At 37.8% G+C, this 17,913-nt stretch overlaps 1 protein-coding gene across 5 annotated transcripts in view; it reads left to right on the top strand.

Moving 5' to 3' along the window:
- The window catches only part of SMIM14 (small integral membrane protein 14), a 55,428-nt gene extending 38,704 nt beyond the window's left edge, over positions 1–16,724 (top strand). For all 5 annotated transcript variants that reach the window (XM_081159896.1, XM_081159900.1, XM_081159898.1 and 2 more), the window contains 3 exons: positions 1,153–1,201; positions 11,173–11,315; positions 13,594–16,724. In XM_081159896.1, the coding sequence (XP_081016022.1) occupies positions 1,153–1,201; positions 11,173–11,315; positions 13,594–13,626 (225 nt within the window). In that variant the 3' untranslated portion in view covers positions 13,627–16,724. The remainder of the gene's footprint in view (positions 1–1,152; positions 1,202–11,172; positions 11,316–13,593) is intronic.
- The last annotated feature ends 1,189 nt before the right edge of the window (positions 16,725–17,913 follow it).

The following is a 17,913-nucleotide window of genomic DNA, read 5'->3' as shown; positions in this document are numbered from 1 at the left end:
GTTTAGATGAAGTCACAATTAGTGTGGCATAGTAATAATAGGTAACATTTCTTGGATTGTTTAACTACAGTTCACATGCATTATCTATTTTAATCCTCACTAGTACTCAGATATAGGTAATATTATCCCTATCTTACCAGATGGGGAAACTGAAGCTTAGAGGTGTTAAAGAAACTGCCCAGGGCCTTGAAACTTTAGAAAGTTGCAGAACCAGACTTGAAAGTGAGATCTTTTTGCAGAGCCCATGCTTAACCAGCCAAGCATGACTGCTCTATAGTCAATTCCCTAAACAACCTCAAGTTGTGAATGACTGTTTTAATGGAGAGAGGGTGTCGATATAAAGTAACGAGGCTGAATTGAAAAGTTGCATGCTCCTCATTCTCTACTGTGCAGTCATCTCTGTTAAGATTTATGAAATTATCATTTCTAAACATTCATAGAAGGCCTCAGCATCGGGTGAACATTCATAAAAGAATGATTTATGTTTATTGCTAGATAAGTTTTTTCTTTTTAATTTTTTCTTAAAATTGATAACCACATGGTTCCAAAATTAGATTATGTAAAAAGATAGACATTGCAAACTTTAACTGCCATCTCTACCAGAGCCTACTCTACTCCTCTCTTCCATCCCAACCCCTATGGTATCAGTTTTTATTACTTTCTTATTTATCAAACCACTGTTTATACAAAGATAAGCAAAAAGGAAAAAATGTGTTCCTCCCCTTCAAAGGTGTAGTTTCTACAGAGACAATCTGTTTTTTTCCTCTATCTGCTTCAGTTTTCAACGAGGAAAAAAGAATCTCATTAACAAAGTTTACTGTCTTTTTAGTAGCTCTTCTCTATAGTTTAGTGCTTTTCCTTTGGGAAGTCTAATAACCTATGGGAGCAGCAGTTCCAGTTACAGGTGATTTTTAAAAAATTCCTTAATTTAAATAGGTGAATTGCAGTAGATGATGGTTTATTTGAAAATTATGTTAAGTAGGAAAAATCCCCCCAAACTGAACAGCCCTCTGTTCTGTGTTTGTATCTGATTTTGAAGGTATGATATACACTGTGGTAGCATTCATTAAAAAACAAAACATGATCTAATAAATAGTATCCATTTTTGGTTTAGTCCATTGGCTAACTTTCCTTTCTTTTTTTTCATTGTAGTTAAGGCAGTCCCAGTCCTACTGCACAGACACAGAATGTCTTCAGGAATGTAAGTAATGATGGGACAGGAGGAAGCTTGGCATTGAGGGCAGAATTAGAGGCCAGATGACTGTGCATAATTTGTCAGAAATTATTTTTATAGTTTGCTCTTTAAGGAAATGGTCCTTAGTAATGTATTTCCTACTTAAATATTTAATTTTTCGCTGAAAAAAAGTTGTTCCCCCCTGCCTCAAAAATGTACCCTGTTTGTTGAAAAAAATTATAAAAATCACAGAGGAGAATAAAAGAAAAGGAAAAACTTCCAGAATACTAAATGATAACCACTGTTGACTGACTTGGTGTAAACCTTTCTAGACTTTTTTCTTGGCAAATATACATGTAACAGGGCACTTTTGGCTGGTTGAACTGGAACATTGAGGCTGCCAGCACAAACCCCTTGCTCTTTCCTTAGCATCTATTTTCATCCATGGGCAGCTTTGAGAACTTCTGAGTAAAGGAAGAGGCCATTCTTTCCCAAAGTCTGGAAGCTTTGGGAGCATGTAGAGTAATTCCTTTGGCCCTGATATTAGCATTTTCAGGAGGAACAGGCAGCGGGGAGGTTTCTTTCTCTCTGGCATTATGTGCAGTTGTGATAGTTAAGTGAGAATCAGAGCAGGAAGGTGGATCCTGCATGGTGAATGCAGCTGACAGACTTGGTGGCCCTTATGTTAGGCATCTTTATTCAGGACAGAAATAACTTGAGGGATACTTTGGGGGAACTGATAACTAACATTTAAGTCAGTTTAGTCTTGTGCTATTAATTCAACTGGAAGGATGACATTCACAGGATAGTGAAGCCTGGCACAATGAGATTTCATATACACTTATAAAAATGGGATCACTGTGTACTGTTTTTCACTTCTGTATTATGAATGTATCAGTATATATTTATCTTAAAAATATTTACCGACTAAATAATAATCTCTTATTGGGATGCACTAGTGTTTAAATCATTCTCTTCTGTTAGGTTGATGATAAATTTTTTGCTCTTATAAGCAGTACTTAAATATCCTTTGTATGCACATTTTAGGGCTTTGACATGAAGCTAAATTGCATTTACTTATAGGGTAGTTGTGTATATTTAACATCTCAGAAGCCGAGCTCCACTTTATAATATATATGAAACTAAAATCACAGTAAGGTATTGTTATGAAGGGACTTGTTATTACATTATTAATTGTTGTTATTGTGGTGTGGACTGGGTGCCCCATCAAATTCTATACATATAACAGCTTAGAAAAATAGGAGCTGGTACTGTGCCTCTCACCCAAAGTAGGAATTTTGTCAAAATGCAGACCCTCCATTGGTACAACAGGGTAAACATTTTATGCCTCTGGACAAGAACATAGTGGTACTGTGCAGATGTTGTGTTAAGCTGTTAGGATGATGGGCGATGGTTCCCCCTTCACATTTCTTTATGTTGCTTCTTCAGTAGCATTTATTAATCTACAGTGTGCCTCTGATAACTCAGTTTTCGACTAAGCAGGTAAAGCTAAAACTTGTTCTTCCAGTTGAAAATAATCTTACTGAACTTACAGGAAAAGGAGTGTTTATTACTTTTGTGGTATTTGTGACCTTTGAGCCAGCCCCACCTGTAAACAGATACACTCTTATTTCTGTGAGTGAAATACCACTTCCTTAATTTAAATATAAAGGCAAACTCTAGACCTTATTGGCCAGATTTTCCCACCAGTTCTTTTATTGTTTGTTGGAAATACTTCTGAGAGCCATATTTTTTAATGGTTTAAGCAGTTGTTTCCTCTGGGTAATGGAATCACTTTTCTATTCTAAATTTTCTCTAGTGAGTCCATGCTGTTTTCATAAAATGCAAATCAGGGGTTCTCATGACCCCACCTCCTCAGATTCAATAATTGGCTAAAATGGCTCACAGGACACTGCAAAACAGGTAACTTACTATCACTGGTTTATGATGGTGGATACAACTCAGTAGCAGCCAAGTGGAAAAGATGCATAGGGTGAGGTAGGGAAGAGGTGTAGAGCTCCTTGTCTTCTTTCGAGGTGTCCTTCTCCTAGCACATTGATGTGTTCACCAGCCAGCAAGCTCTCTGAACCCATTGTTTAGGGTTTTTATGGACGTTCCATTATGCAGACACGAGTGATTAAATCATTGGCCATTGGTGATTAACTTGATCTCTAGCTCCTCTCCTCTTCCAGGAGGTCAGGGAGTGGAGCTGAAAGTTCCAGCTTTCTAAGTACATGGTCAAACTCTGGCAACCAGCCTCCATCCTGAAGCTGTATAGGGGCCTGCCAAGAGTCCTCATTAGCATAAACTCTGATAAGGTTGAAAGAGATTAATTATGAATAACAAAAGACATTCCTCCTACCCCTATCACTCAGGAAATCTTTGTTCTAGGAACCAGGAAGAAAGCCAAATATGTATCTTTTATGTCACAGTTTCATAGTCCTATTGGGCCTGCCGTGGTGTGTCGCATATTTGAGATGAGGTAATTGAATAGGAGCTCATTACTTCATGTGGTAGGAGAATCTAGTTGTAGTCTGTTAACACCTAGTTGCGTGATTCTTTATATTGAGCTAAAGTCCCCTTCATTGTAATGCACACCCACAGGTTTGCTCTCTAGAATAGTATAGAACAAGTCTTCTCACTCTTCTGAAAGACTGCCTTTTAGATAGTTGTATGGAAACCAGCTCTATCACTAACTTGCTTTTGAAATAAATCAGCTTGAAAACGAGTGGCAGTACCGAGGATAATGTAATTACTGTAAATGAGCAATTTTCAACCTTTTTCATCTCATGGCACACAAAAACTAATTACTAAAATTATACGGCACACCAAAAATATATTTTTTGCCAATCTGACAAAAAATAGGTATAATTATGATTCATTCACACTGGACGGCTATTGTGTTGGCTGCTGTCATTTTTTTATTTGACAGTCTAAGGGAAAAGAGGTCAACACCCCTGACTAAATAGTCAGGTATTGCATGTTTTAAAAGCTCTTGCAGCATACCAGCTGAAAATTGTTGCTGTACATAACCCAAAGACTATAGGCTTAAAGCCTACTGGTGCTTTGTCCACTCTTGCTGTTCTAGTTTCACTTTTCCCACTGGAAACCTGTAAAAGTGTATAGACCGATTTTAGAGGGAAGGGGGCATGTGGAAAGAGATTAACCAAAGAATTTACATGTATACATGCGCAACACATGGACAGTCAGTAGTGTGGTGGAGGCCTGAGGAGGGCATGAGTGGGAAGGAGGAGGTAAATGGGGGAAAGTGGAGGAAATCGGTAATACTTTCAACAATAAAGATACATTTTTAAAAAAAGTGTATAGAAATAATCCCTCAGGATCTGCCAGCTCATAGAGCTTCCCTGTCTACTCTTTCATCTTCCTGTGTCCAGCTAAGTTAATAGCTTCTTTGTGAATATTCCATTTGGCATCTTTTTTTAATAATACTCATGTTTGCTTATAACCAAGACTTAACCCTTAAGCGAAACAGAACATTGTATTGTGTACAGAGTCCTTTTACATTTTTATGATTTGACATCTTTCCAGACCATAGCATAGAAAGTATTTATCCTCATTTAAAAAAAAAAAAGATTTTATGCCCAGCTGATGTGGCTCAGCAATTGAGCATCGACCTATGATCCAGGAGATAGAGGTTCGATTCCCTGGGTCAGGGCACATGCCCGGGTTACGGGCTGGATCCTCAGCAGGGAGCGTGCAGGAGGCAGCCGATCAGTGATTCTCATCATTGACGTTTCTCTCTCTCTCTCTCTCTCCCCCTCTCTCTTCCACTCTCTGGGATCAATAAAAACATACTTTAAAAAATTATTTTAGAGATGAAAGGAAGGGAGAGAGAGAGAGAGAGGCAAGAGGGAGAGAGGGAGAAAGAGAGAGAGACATCGATTTGTTGTTCCATTTATTTGCGCATTCATTAGTTGCTTCTTGTTTGTGCCCTGACCAGAGATCAAACCCGCAACCTTGATGTATTGGGATGACACTCCAACCAATGGAGCTACCCGGACAGGACTAAAAAGTATTTACCCTCTTAAGGTGGATAATGTCCAGGCAGTGAGGGAACAGATTTTATATCCTCCATGTGACTGTGCCCCTTAGTGTTTATATGTGCCTAAAAGTTATCACAATAAAAACCACAGTGGCCAGATCATGTAAAGGTCCATTCATCTCTCCATACTGACCCTAAAATAACTGCTCCTGACATTTGTCCGTACTAGCTGCATACAGTGTCAGGGAGTTGGAATAGATACCTATTCTGAGATTGGTGAATAAGTGGGTCTTGTCATAAGGGACTGTGAATAGTCACAGAAAGCCTGCAGTGATTCATTCATCAACAGGGTCTTTCATCTCTCTTTTTGAATATGCGAAGAAGTCAGATACCCCATGATTTTTTGGGCCATTTTTTTTTAATTCTTACCTGAGGATACTTTTCCATTTTTTTTAGAGAGAGTGAAGGGGGAGGGGGCAGAGAAAGAAAAAGAAACATTGATGTGAGAGAGACAAAATAATTGGTTGCCTCCCGCACTCGCCCCAAGCTGGGCGGGGGATCGAGCCTGCAACCAAGGTACATACGTGCCCTTGACTGGGAATCGAACCCGCAACTCTGGTCTGCGGGCCTGTGCTTGAACCACTGAGCCAAACTGGCTAGGGCTTAGGGCTGTTTGTTTAGTTTAATTCAGTATATTCAATTTTACATATGGTTTAAAAATCAATTTATGTAAAGTGAAAAGTTGTCCTATTCATTTTCCCACCTACCCAGGCCGTGTCTCTAGGTGTTATTAGCCTTCTGTATATCTCCCCAGAATTTCATACGCATGTACAAGCAGAATGTATTTGTTCCCTCAGTTTTTGGACATACTGTTCTTCACCTGCTTTTTTTTTTTTCCTGTCAAAAAATAGCATATCTCATGGAGACTTCCTTCAACTTTTTTTTTACAGCTTTATAGTATTTTATTGTACAGGTGTACCGTAATGTATTAATCAGACTCTCTTGGTGGACATTTAGGGTTTGTTTCAGTTTTTTGTTAATAACCTTGCACATTATGCCCATGTGAAAGTAAATCCTAGAGCCAGTCTTAATTTTGTGGGACTGCTATAAGTGAAAAACATTGGCTGTGATCAAGAGGTTTGGCTTCAGTTGGTTTATCTATTATCCTTTATTCTGAGATGGTCTCTCAGTTAGTGGAGAATAAGAGAAATGATCTTATTAAATCTTGGGAGTTAGGAAAACTAAATCCATTTAGCCTTTTAAGTGGAGAGATTCTACTGCATATGCTACCCTTTGGAGGCATCCTGACCTTCCTCTTCTTCCTCCTCCCACCATTCTAGTCATCACCAAGGGGACTTCCTCCAACCCAATACCAGTTGTTTCTGACCCTTTTCCATTCCCACTCCACCATCTTCTTCAGGCTGGTTACTTCCACTAGGATCCATCTGCACTCAGTTTTTCCTGTGCTCTAGTTGACTCTAATACCGGTAATGGCTAATAGTTACTGAATACCTACTGCGTACCAGGCACGGTGCTGCTTTTCGCATACTGATCATTTCAACCCGCACAACAACTCTCTGAGATGCTGGTAGTATTTCCATTCCACAGGTAAAGAAACTGAGGCACAGATTACATAGCTAAGAGATGGTCTCAGTTCTTAAAAAGTTAATGACCTAATTAGAAGAAATGTGAAACCATTTATTCAAACTAGAAATGCTACACTAGTCTAGAGAAGAAAGGAAATAGTGGGAAATGGAGATTTTTACGGAAGAGAGAGGGATGTCGGATATAGGAGAATAAATGGAGGGTAGGTGTAAGAATGTGCCAGATGGGAAAAATAATGAGTACTCCAGGGCTGAGTTTGCAAAGTTGGCAAATGCTGTCAGCCAAACTAGTATTGAATTAATGCATCAGATTCATTTGAAAAGCTTTTAAAATATCGGTTCTTGACCCCACCCCTCAGCTGCTCCTGAATTAGATGATGTGAGTTAAGTCAAGGCCTTAGATTCTATGGTGTTGATATTGTCATAGACTTTTCTGATGCACAGGCAGGCTAGGAACCACTGGCTAAAGAAGGAAGAAGGTATAGGGTTGACAAAGGATGCTTTTTCTGAGAAATTACAGAGTTAATATTGATGAGTGGGCCAGATCATATGAGGAAAGGAATTGAGAGTGGAAGCAGTAGAGATTGAGTCACTGGGTTGGTCAGCAGTGATGTGTTAAGAGCAGCGTTTTAAGCAGAGTTTTCTGGCAGCAAAATGCAGGAAGGAAAGGCTGCAACAGGAACCAAGCTAGGAGACAGTTACAGGGAACTAAGTGCCATATTATCACTATGAGCATCTTAAAAAGGAGTGGGCCTTTTGTTAGGGCTGCTCCGTCCAGAAATATGAATTAGTAAATTTGTGATCTGAGGTTTAACTCTCTAAAGCTTCTGAATCTTTTACTTGCAAAGAGTATCAGAAAGTAAGGGATCCATTTTCCAAATTGAATAAAATAAGAATTGGCATTGGAGTTATACTTCTGGTCTGTACAATTAATCAATCTAGCATTTTATTTCTGATAATGTATGGAAAACACAGTTATCTTTCTTTGACTAACTTTAAATAATCTAGTTTTACCTAACAGCTAGTTATAATCTTACTTATCAAAAATCCTTTTTAAATCTCTATTTTCCAACCTATAATACTAACAGTTTTTAGAGGTCTGCCTCACTGTGTGATATTGTCAGAGATTATGACATAGCAAAGAGGTCAAGAGCACAGGCTCTGGAATGAGAGCACCTGTATTTAAACCCCAGCTTTGCCACATACCAACTATATGACATTGGGATTTAACCCCATTTTTCCCCATTTTCCTCATCTATAAAGTGAAGATATGATAGTATCTACCATAAAATAAGGTTGTTAAAAGGATTAAGAGAGATCATGCCTGGTTCAACGACAATAGCGACAGTTTAGCTATTTAGTAATAAAATTATAAATAGTATTTGCTTTTTTAAAAAAATTACTCTTAGAGCAGCATAGAGGACAGAATCAGAGGAAGCAAGAGTAGGTATGGGGAGATCTGTTAATAGGCCATTGCAGTAGGTCAGACAAGAAGTGAAGGTAGCTTGAGCAAGTGTGGGAGTAGAGCTAGAATTGGGCAGATTCGAGTGATATTAAGGTAGTAAAATGGACAGAAAATTCATGATGTGTTAAATAGAGGGTCATGGAGAGAGAACAAAAGATATTTTCATAGATTTCTGACTGAGGCAGCTGGATGAATGGAGACCCAGTTTGGTGGGGCATGGAGAATGGGGTAGGGGAGATGCTCATTTTAGTTTGGGATATTGAGTACGTAAAGTGCAAGGTGGGATTTAGTCATCCGTGTTTTAAAGGAGCTGCTGAATGGCTCTAATATACACCACAGTTTAAGAACTGTTGATGTGGATGGAGAGGGAACAAGGTGGCGGCATAGCTAACAGCTGCACCCGCCGCCTCCCGCAACCACATCAGAATTACAACTAAAACACAGAACCACCGTCACTCAGAGCCTCCTGAGATCCGGCTGAACAGAAGCCCCACAGCCAGGGAGCTGAAGAAGCACCGAGACCGGGCCTTTGCTGATGTAATCAAGGAGGTCATTGAGGATTAAGATAGACCCTAATCCAATGATGAGTGTCCTGATAAGAAGAGGGAAATCTGGACACACAGACACACAAGGAGAAGGCTTCCGTGTGAGGACATAGGCAGAGGTTGGAGTGATATATGGACAAACCAAGGAACAGCAGCTATTGTAGGCAACCAGCAGAAGCTGGAAGAGACAAAGAAGGATTCCCCCTAGAGCCCTCAGAGGGAGAATGGCCCTGATGACACCTTGACTTTGGACTCTGAGCCTCCAGAACTGAGAAAGAATAAATTTCTTTTGTTTTAAGCCACCAAGTTTGTGATACTTTTTTTATAGCAGCCCTAGAAAACTAACACATGAAATAAAAGTATTATTGCAGATTAAAAAAACAACAACAAAAAACTCCCTGATGATGTGAAGATAAAAAAAAATAGAACTATTAATGTAGAACAATAGATGGAGACTTGAGTCTGAAGTTCAGAGAGCTAGGTCTGGGTATAAATTTAGGTGTGGTCTGCAAACAGAGTAAATGAAGCTACAGGTGAGCATGATAGTGTGTACAGCAAGAAGCGAAGGGACCCTAAAATTGACTGTGAGGAATTCTAATATTTAAAAGCCAGGAAAAGGAATATGAACTTGTAAAGGAGTGGTTGAGTGGTAGAAAGAAGGCACAGAGTGGCATAGAGACAAAGGAAGAAAAAGTGTTTTGAAAAAGAGAGAATGGTCATGGAATGAGAACTGAAACTACCCATTGGGCTTAGCAGCCTGGAGGTGTCATAGGTAACCTTTTGAAAAGCTGATCGAATGATGATGGAGATGGATACCAACCAGAGCCATGAGTGGGAGGTAGTGAAATGTGCACAACTCTGAAGATATTAGCTCTGATAGCTGGACAGGGAAAGGGATTGAGGAAGGGGTTTTTTTTAAAAAAAAAGGTGGGAGAAACTTGATCACGTTTAAGTGAATATGAATTGGCTACAATGGGGAAAAAGGGGGTGTTGAATACACAAGAGAGAAGATAGTGAGTGGATCATCTGCAAGAGTAATGGGATCCAAAGCTCAAATGGAGAAATTGGTCTTAATTATAAGGGAGCACGTTTATATAATAGGAGGGTACAAGAAAAAGATATGGACATAGAAGAAAAAAGTCTACTGATGCGCTGTGTGATGAGTAATACAATTTTGGTGACTCTGAATACTATGTTAGTTGTTTCTGGGGAAGTGGTTGGGGTGCAACAGACACAGGTTGCATTCCTATCCAGGCTGCTCTTCGGCTAGCTCAACCCTTGATTGATGATTTCCCTTTTGGTCACTAATCCTTTGGTGTCAATAATGCCACCCATCTGTTCACTTTCTTGGGGGTGAGTCCTGGGCCCATGGACCCCAGAGCACTGACTGTATCTTGCATGGATTTCTTTTACTTTTTCCTGAGGCAGGGAGGTCAAAACCAAACAGTTACAGTCTTGACAGCCTATTTTAATAACCATCTAAAGATTCTATGATTAGAAATTTAGTCGTCTGTTTTTTTCATTTCTGACAATTTGAGTTTTCTAAGATAGTTCAGTAAAAAATCTGTTTCACTTATTAGAAGTTTTTTAAGCTTATACTGTGGGCCAGGCACTCTGGTAGGTACTTGTCATTCTGAATTAAATAAGATAAGTCTGCCTCAAGGAGCAGGGAAAAGTGACATCTGTGTACACATGCCTGACTTATTTCTTTTAATAAATGCATAGACTTTAAAATATCTAGATCTGAATACAGCTTCTTTTTTCAAAAAGTCCAAATTAATATCTCTTTTGAGAATATCATTAAAGGGACTTTCATATATATATTATACAACTCAAATGTTCCTTTTTCCTTAAGCTCTGTTATTTTTTTCTTGCTGCTTCTTTAATTAAAATGCAGAATTCCTCCTTTCCCCAAAGTAGAGTGTATTTACTGTATATCAGGTGATTTTAACCTGGGTTCCGTAGATCTCAGTATATCTGGATTGGTGGCTTTGTGGGTCCATGAACCTTCTACAATTATATGCAAAATTGTTGAATGTGTATACATGGATTCCTATGGTGAAAAGAATCCCCTTAATATTAATCAAATTCTCAAAGGATTTTATTATCCCAGAATATTAAGAACTGCAATATTAAAATCTTCACTTAATAGGCTTTGGCTTTTGACTATTTTATACCATTACCATTTAGATTTTCTCATGGAGGAAAGGGAAATTGAAAATGTAATACTTCATAATTATACTTCTCTAAATTATTAATACAGTCTTTTTATAGTAATACAGTTTTTGAAGTTAACATTTAAGCATAATTGTTTTTACATTTACCTAACAGTATTATAGTCATGCTCCAGTTTTTGTTGCAAATATGTTTTTTGTCTTTAGTACCAGGACCCTCTGGTGATAATGGCATCAGTATTACTATGATCTTGATGGCCTGGATGGTTATTGCATTGATCTTGTTTCTACTGAGACCTCCTAACCTTAGAGGATCCAATCTAACTGGAAAGCCAACCAGTCCTCATAATGTAAGTGCTGTGGCTTAGAAACCCATTTTGGGGAGGGGGGGGATCCATGTGCCCTGGGAAGGGGACAAGTTTGTTTTGACTGAAATATCTGCAAAAGGAAGATTTAATTCATGGAGTAAGTTTTTCTTCCTTTGTCATCCTAGTAAATCTTGCAACCCCAAATGGCCTAGTGTTTGTGGCATTCACATGTAGAGATAAGCATAGTCGCCCCAAAATAATTTAAAAATGAATTCCAATCTTTACTCACATGAGAAACATAAAAAATAATCCAGTTCATGATAATCTACAGCAATATTTCTCAAATATCAGTCTTCTATTCCCAACTTTTGTCCACCTCTCAGTTGATCCCTTGCCTCCCATGTTTCCAGCTCCCTAAGTTCTCTTACTAGCTACAGTTCAAATATTTTTACCCACACTTAATTTTCTCCCCTCTGTCCTAGCTATCAGTAGACACACTGAGCCTATCTGGCTAAATCCTGTTTTCCTGTTGTTTTCCTATCCTATTTATTTCAAACTTATTTTTCTGGTCTGCATCATAGTAGTTCAACTGAGCTGGCAAAAGCAGAGGTAGGAATTATCCATGTTGATAAATGTTGATAGTCATGACTTACAACCGTTTTTAGAATTTTCTAAATGAAAAAAACATGAAGAAGTGACCCTGTAGGGAATAAATACCCTGTCTTTACTAGAACCTCCATTAAAGGATCCCTTTTAATCACTTTCAGAACCAGCATTTATTTATTTATTTATTTGTTATAATTTTTTCCATTTGATTTAGATATCTTTTTTTAAAAAATAAAGATATATATATATATATATATATATATATATATATATATATATATATTAATATACCTTTATTGATTTCAGAGAGAGGAAAGGAGAGGGAGAGAGAGAGATAGATACATCAATGATGAGAGAGTCATTGATCGGCTGCAGCCCGCAACCCGGGCATGTGCCCTGACCGGGAATCGAACCCCGATTGCCTGGATCCTAGGTGGATGCTCAACCACTGAGCCACACCCGGCTGGGCTAGATATCATCTCTTTTAAAGTATTTCTGTGATGGATTCATTTGTTGAACACCAAGTTATCCCACAAATTCCCTTCAACCTTCACCATGTGAAATTCCTAAAATAACTGCTTCTTTTCCTCAATCCTGTGTTGTTAATATAATAAAGAAGTTCAGTTAAACTAATTTCTTATGTAAGAGAAAGCAAATGTGCAATGTTAATTGGTCAGTGCTTTGGGTTGTTTTAGGACTAGAACATTTAGATATGTAGCATGCTGACTTCAATTAAGAAAGAAGGCCTCATTCTTAAATTTATTTGTTTTTTTCCTGGAGAGGGAGTATCCGTTAAACAGCTTCTCTTGATAAAGTGCTTTCTCCTTCGCCCTTTTTCTTAGTTTCTATATACAGTTTTACTTCACATCAAAGAGCAACCTCCTCATTGTTTGGAGCTAAAGAAATCCAACTTAATAAGCTAATTTAGAAGCCACTAAAAATGACAAGATTACAGTCCCCTGATTCTTAGTTAATTGTTAGGAATGGTAGCCCCACTGCCCTAAGAAGCAAGAAAACATACTGACTAATTCCAAGTTGAAAAATTGATCACCCTCTACCAAGGCCCCATAGCATGTCAAAGGAAACAAGTGGAATCTGCCTGAAGATTCCTAAAGTGCTGATCTTTCCTTTACAGGTCAGATGCTTTCTATTGCAAGTAAAAATCAATTCAACCTGGTTTAAATAATTGCTTTATTGGTTTACACATTAGAAAATCCAGAGGTAGGATCAGTGTTTAGAAAGTTTTAACAGTGTCAACAAAGACAGTTTCTTTCATCATACCATCAGCTTCATTCAAAGATAGGCTCTCCTTTGTAGTCATTAGATAGCTGCCATTAGCATCTGGAGCCACGTGTGTCCTCATTGACATTCTGCAGTGAGAAACAAAAGTCTCTAGCTTCACTTTGTACTGTACTCAATCCATCACCTTAGCAAGAGGGATGAGACTACCCTGGAGCTGTCAGGGAGAGCAGTTTCATCCAGAACATTTCACTGTTACACAGTTTTCCTTTCTTCCAGACCACAGGAAAGAATGAGACAAATGTTGTGAAACATTGTTAATCCAGTGTTCCCTTGTGCAAAACCATATGAAAAGTCCTAATAAGGATATAATTTGGGATGGGAGGGTGGGGGGACAGCTGCTCAGTTCTTACTGTATGCATTATATTCGTTGCACTGGGATTTAAGTCAATTCCATAATTTCTCTCTAATACAGGGACAAGATCCTCCAGCTCCTCCTGTGGACTAACTGTGATATGAGAAGTGAAAATAGTTAACACCTTGCACGACCAAATGAACGAAGATGACCAGAGTACTCTTGACCCCATTAGAACTGTTCTTCCTTTTGCATCTGTAATATGGGATAGTATTGTTTTCACGAGCTTCTAGAAATTTCATTTGCAAGCTTATTTTTGCTTCCTGTGTTATCACCATTCCTTCACAGTGTATTTGAGTAAATGATTTTATTTTAAAAAGTTACATGGGCCTTTTTGGTTATCCTAAACTCAAAACATTCCATTCATTCTATTTATAACTGTGATCACAATTTTGGTGATGATTTCTGGCCTGATTGAAGGAAATTTGAGATCTCTGCATTTAAATATTTTAAATAGTTTTGATAGGTTTTAAAGTTGCTTTTTTCATAGGGTATTTATAAAGTTATTTGGGGTTGTCTGAGATTGTATGAAAGAAAATTAGAACCACACTGTATTTCTACTTACCTTGGTAGTTTATTTGTGGGTGGGTGGCAGGTAGTTCTTGGGACTGTGGCAGCGTTTGGAATATTTTACAAGTTACAGCTGAAATTTGTTTCATCCACTACAACTGGCTTATGTGACTAGAAAAGGAGGAGAAAAATAACTGTTTACTAAGTTTTTTATTCCCATAAAAATGTCTAATATTAAGAAAACTTTAAATAAACATGATTTAAATATGGTGGATGATTTACAGTTCATTATATGACATTTGAAGCCACTGTATACTAACTAGCCTTACAAGGTTCATGAAAGGAGGAATATAGTTAATTCTTTTTGCCTTTGCCAGGTATAATCTATATATACAGTAATTTAATCTGTCTGTAATTTATTTTTCAAATGGGTGCCTCTCAGAAAGCTTCCTTTCTGTTCAAATACTTCCCTGTTCAATGAAACTCTTAAAGCTATCTGTATTGGTAGCCCGTTTGCTTACTGACAGTTGAATGCTATTTACTCTATTTTTCTTTGAAGAAAAATATTTGAGTATTTTGTTGTCCTTCTGACTTAAAAAAAAAAAATTTAATGAATTCTTGGTTTACTCCAAGGGAAAAAGGAGGAAAATGAGAAACAGTCAAGGATCTTTTTCTTATCCTATATCTCATTCTTGTTTGGTAATGGGGTGGATTGGGATGGGGAAATATAGGCAAAATTTTGAACTGTATAAGAAGGTTGCATTGTTTTGGTCAGTTTGAAAGAAAATGAATACAAAGGCATTTTTAAAAGTCTGTATCACCTATGTGGTTATGAAATTTTTTCCTAGCAAGTGATTACAGATGATTTGTGGGGGCTAGAAGATACTTTGCTATCAATGTAAGGATTTTTTCCCCTTAGACCTGTCTAGTTTTTCACTGTATCGATCTGAGAAATTACTTGTATAAATTGAATAAACTTCTCTATATCATTGTACTGTTTTAATAGAGTCTCTGATATAGTTGTGTGACCCTCTTAGGGCATTTCCCCCCCCTTTATTATGGTTATATTCTGGGCCGTAAACATTGTAAGGGTTTCATTTCATTATGTAATCCAGTATTGACTGCTTGCATCCTCCTGTGCATCGTGGCTTTGTGCTCAACTTCTTGAAGTAATATAACCTGTTTTTAATTAATTGTGCTAATCAAGGGTTTTGTAACACAGGTAAGTCAAATCCTGGATAAATAAATACCAGAGTTAAGGTTTTTCCTCTTTCTGTGGCCTACTGGAAGCCTTCCCAGCTTTATAGCTGTTAAAAGTATTTAAAGCAGAATGGGCAGAAATGGCATAAGATTGGAGCTAAATGCCTATAAGCATTCCTGTTTCTGCCTTTGCCCTCTGAACTTTGAAGGCTTGCACATATATCCTAACAGTCTGTCCTCTGAACTGCTAGAAATCCTGGCAGAGATCCTGATGTATTCACTTAGTCAATGGCTCACAAATAATTGAGAATTGGCTTTGGTAGAAGACCTGGCCATGATGTGGAAACAATGTCTAGTGTTAGATAGAGACCTGGAAATCTGGATTCTTATTACCGGTTCTTCATTTGTGTCATACACTTAATCGACATTACATCTAGAATATTAACCTTTTCCTATATGGACCATATGTTTAACTAGTAACAGAGTTCTTAGTGGAGTATTTAGTCTTGTTTTTTTTGCTTGTAAAATTTCTCTGCAGTCCTAAAAAAGATAGTGTACTACTGCATATAAAATATTCCTGTTACCCTAACTAGTAATTTATATTCTTTTTAATTCTTAAAGCTTCCACATGTGGCCTTTTTATTGAGCACACTCTTATTCATTACTTGGCTTGTAAACATTCACCTGAATTCTGGCTACAATCATTTTTAAATAATCTGGAAAAAAAAAGATAAATCTTCGTATTTTAATCACTGTGGGCTCTTAAATATTCCACAGATGCCATTAAGAACTTATTTTGAGAGTCATTTAATGTTACTTTATGCAAAATAATTGTTTTTTGCTTTCCATTTTGAAACAGTTAACATTGGGACTGTGTGTAGTAAAAGATTTTATCATGTATCTATCCAAGCACTGTTCCATTATCAGCAAGTCATATTTTAAACAATTTGCAGAGATTTTCTGAAATAACTATTAAGTTGAGCTATTCCAGGTACTTTTAGTGTCTTTGTGTGGTGTGTGATGTGATAGTGTTTATGGAATTACCAAATTCTTCCATTTTCAAAGGAACCTTGGAAATTTATCACTCTGAATGAAAGTCTATTACTCTAAATGAATATGTCCTAAAATTGACCGGCTCAGCTTAAGACACAAAATAGCAACTTAAAGGAGAAATGGGAATTTACAGTTAATGGGTTAAATTTTTGTTGTTGAATTAGTAGGTTAAATTTTAACATAATATTTTAAATGAAAAATCATATGTATTTGTTACCATGTCTGATGATTACTTTGTTAAAAGAAAAGTGGTCATGTGCTATACTAAATGTTAATTGCTGTTTTAAAATGTTTAATCATGCCAAACAAATCATGTCTGTGCCATTCAGGGTTTATTGTAATCTTTTACTGAGTACTTGGACTGGGATAAAGGGCTTGTACTATGCACTTTTTATTAATGAATAAATAGAAAATGTTAGTAACACTCATTGTTTTCCGTTTGGCTTTTGTCAGAAGAGAACCACCTATCTTCTGGGCCTGAAACCAGACACAATGGGTCCGGGCTGCCTGTTGCTACTTCAGCCAATTAAGCAGAGACAGGTTGAATCACATTTGAGCATTTATTCCATTATTGCCGGCAAAATGGGAGAGCAGAGGGATTCATCCACATAAAATCTGCTCTGCTCTTCCCTTTTTACCTGGCTGGTTATATAGGGCTGCATGCAAGAGGGGTGTGTGTGTGGAGGATGGCTACAGGGTCTGTGGTCCCTGTGTTTCCTTCCAGGATCTTGAAGTCTGATAACAAGGTAGTTAATTTTCAATGGTGTTAAAACCTAGTTCTGCCAGTTCCTGAGACCTGAGAATAGTCAGCATTCCTGAGCAAACTCCTGGAGGGGGGTCAGGCTCCAGGCACAGCAACCAAATCAAAGCACATCTTGTCCTTTGTCTGTTCTCAAAATGCATTTTCTTTTCTGAGCAATGGACCCATACAGGCCCCAAGGTGTCTCATCTTTTTACAGTTCATTTTCTTTTTGCAGCACATCCTCCAGTTTCCTAGAGTCTGTAGGAAAACTTACCTATAGTTAATAAGGTGAATAATTATTAAACAACGATGGTCCTATTCCTATTAGGTGCCTTCCCTCCGTTGACAATCATGGTTAACAGAGTATGATCAACATCTCTGCCCCCAACATGCTTAGTAAAATGTTAACATCCTTTATTTTTTCTATTTTATTTTTTGTTTAAAATGTTACAAATGTCCCTTTATCTCCCCAATGACCCATTCCACCCCATCCCTCCCCCTTCCCAAGTCCCTCTCCCCACCATTGTCCATGTCCTTGGGTTGTGCATACATGCATATAAATTCCTTGGTTACTCTCTCCCTCTCCACCCACCTGCCCTCCTCCATCCCTCTGACATTCGTCAGTCTGATCTATGCTTCCATGTCATTGAATCTATTCTGTTCATCAGTTTATTAAGTTCTTTAGATTCCACATACAAACAAGATGTGATGTTTGTCTTTCTCTGCCTGGCTTATTTCACTTAGCATAATATTCTCCAGGTCCATCCATACTGTCCCAAAGGGTACAAGAACCTTCTTTACAGCTGTGTAGTATTCCACGGTGTAAATGTCCCACAGCTTTTTATCCACTCATCTACTGATGGACACTTGGGCTG

The sequence above is a fragment of the Miniopterus schreibersii genome, assembly GCF_964146895.1.
Source record: "Miniopterus schreibersii genome assembly, chromosome: 1".
Classification (NCBI taxonomy): Eukaryota; Metazoa; Chordata; class Mammalia; order Chiroptera; family Miniopteridae; genus Miniopterus; species Miniopterus schreibersii.
The sequence above is the reverse complement of the archived record's forward strand: the minus strand, read 5'-3'. Positions and strand labels throughout refer to the sequence as shown.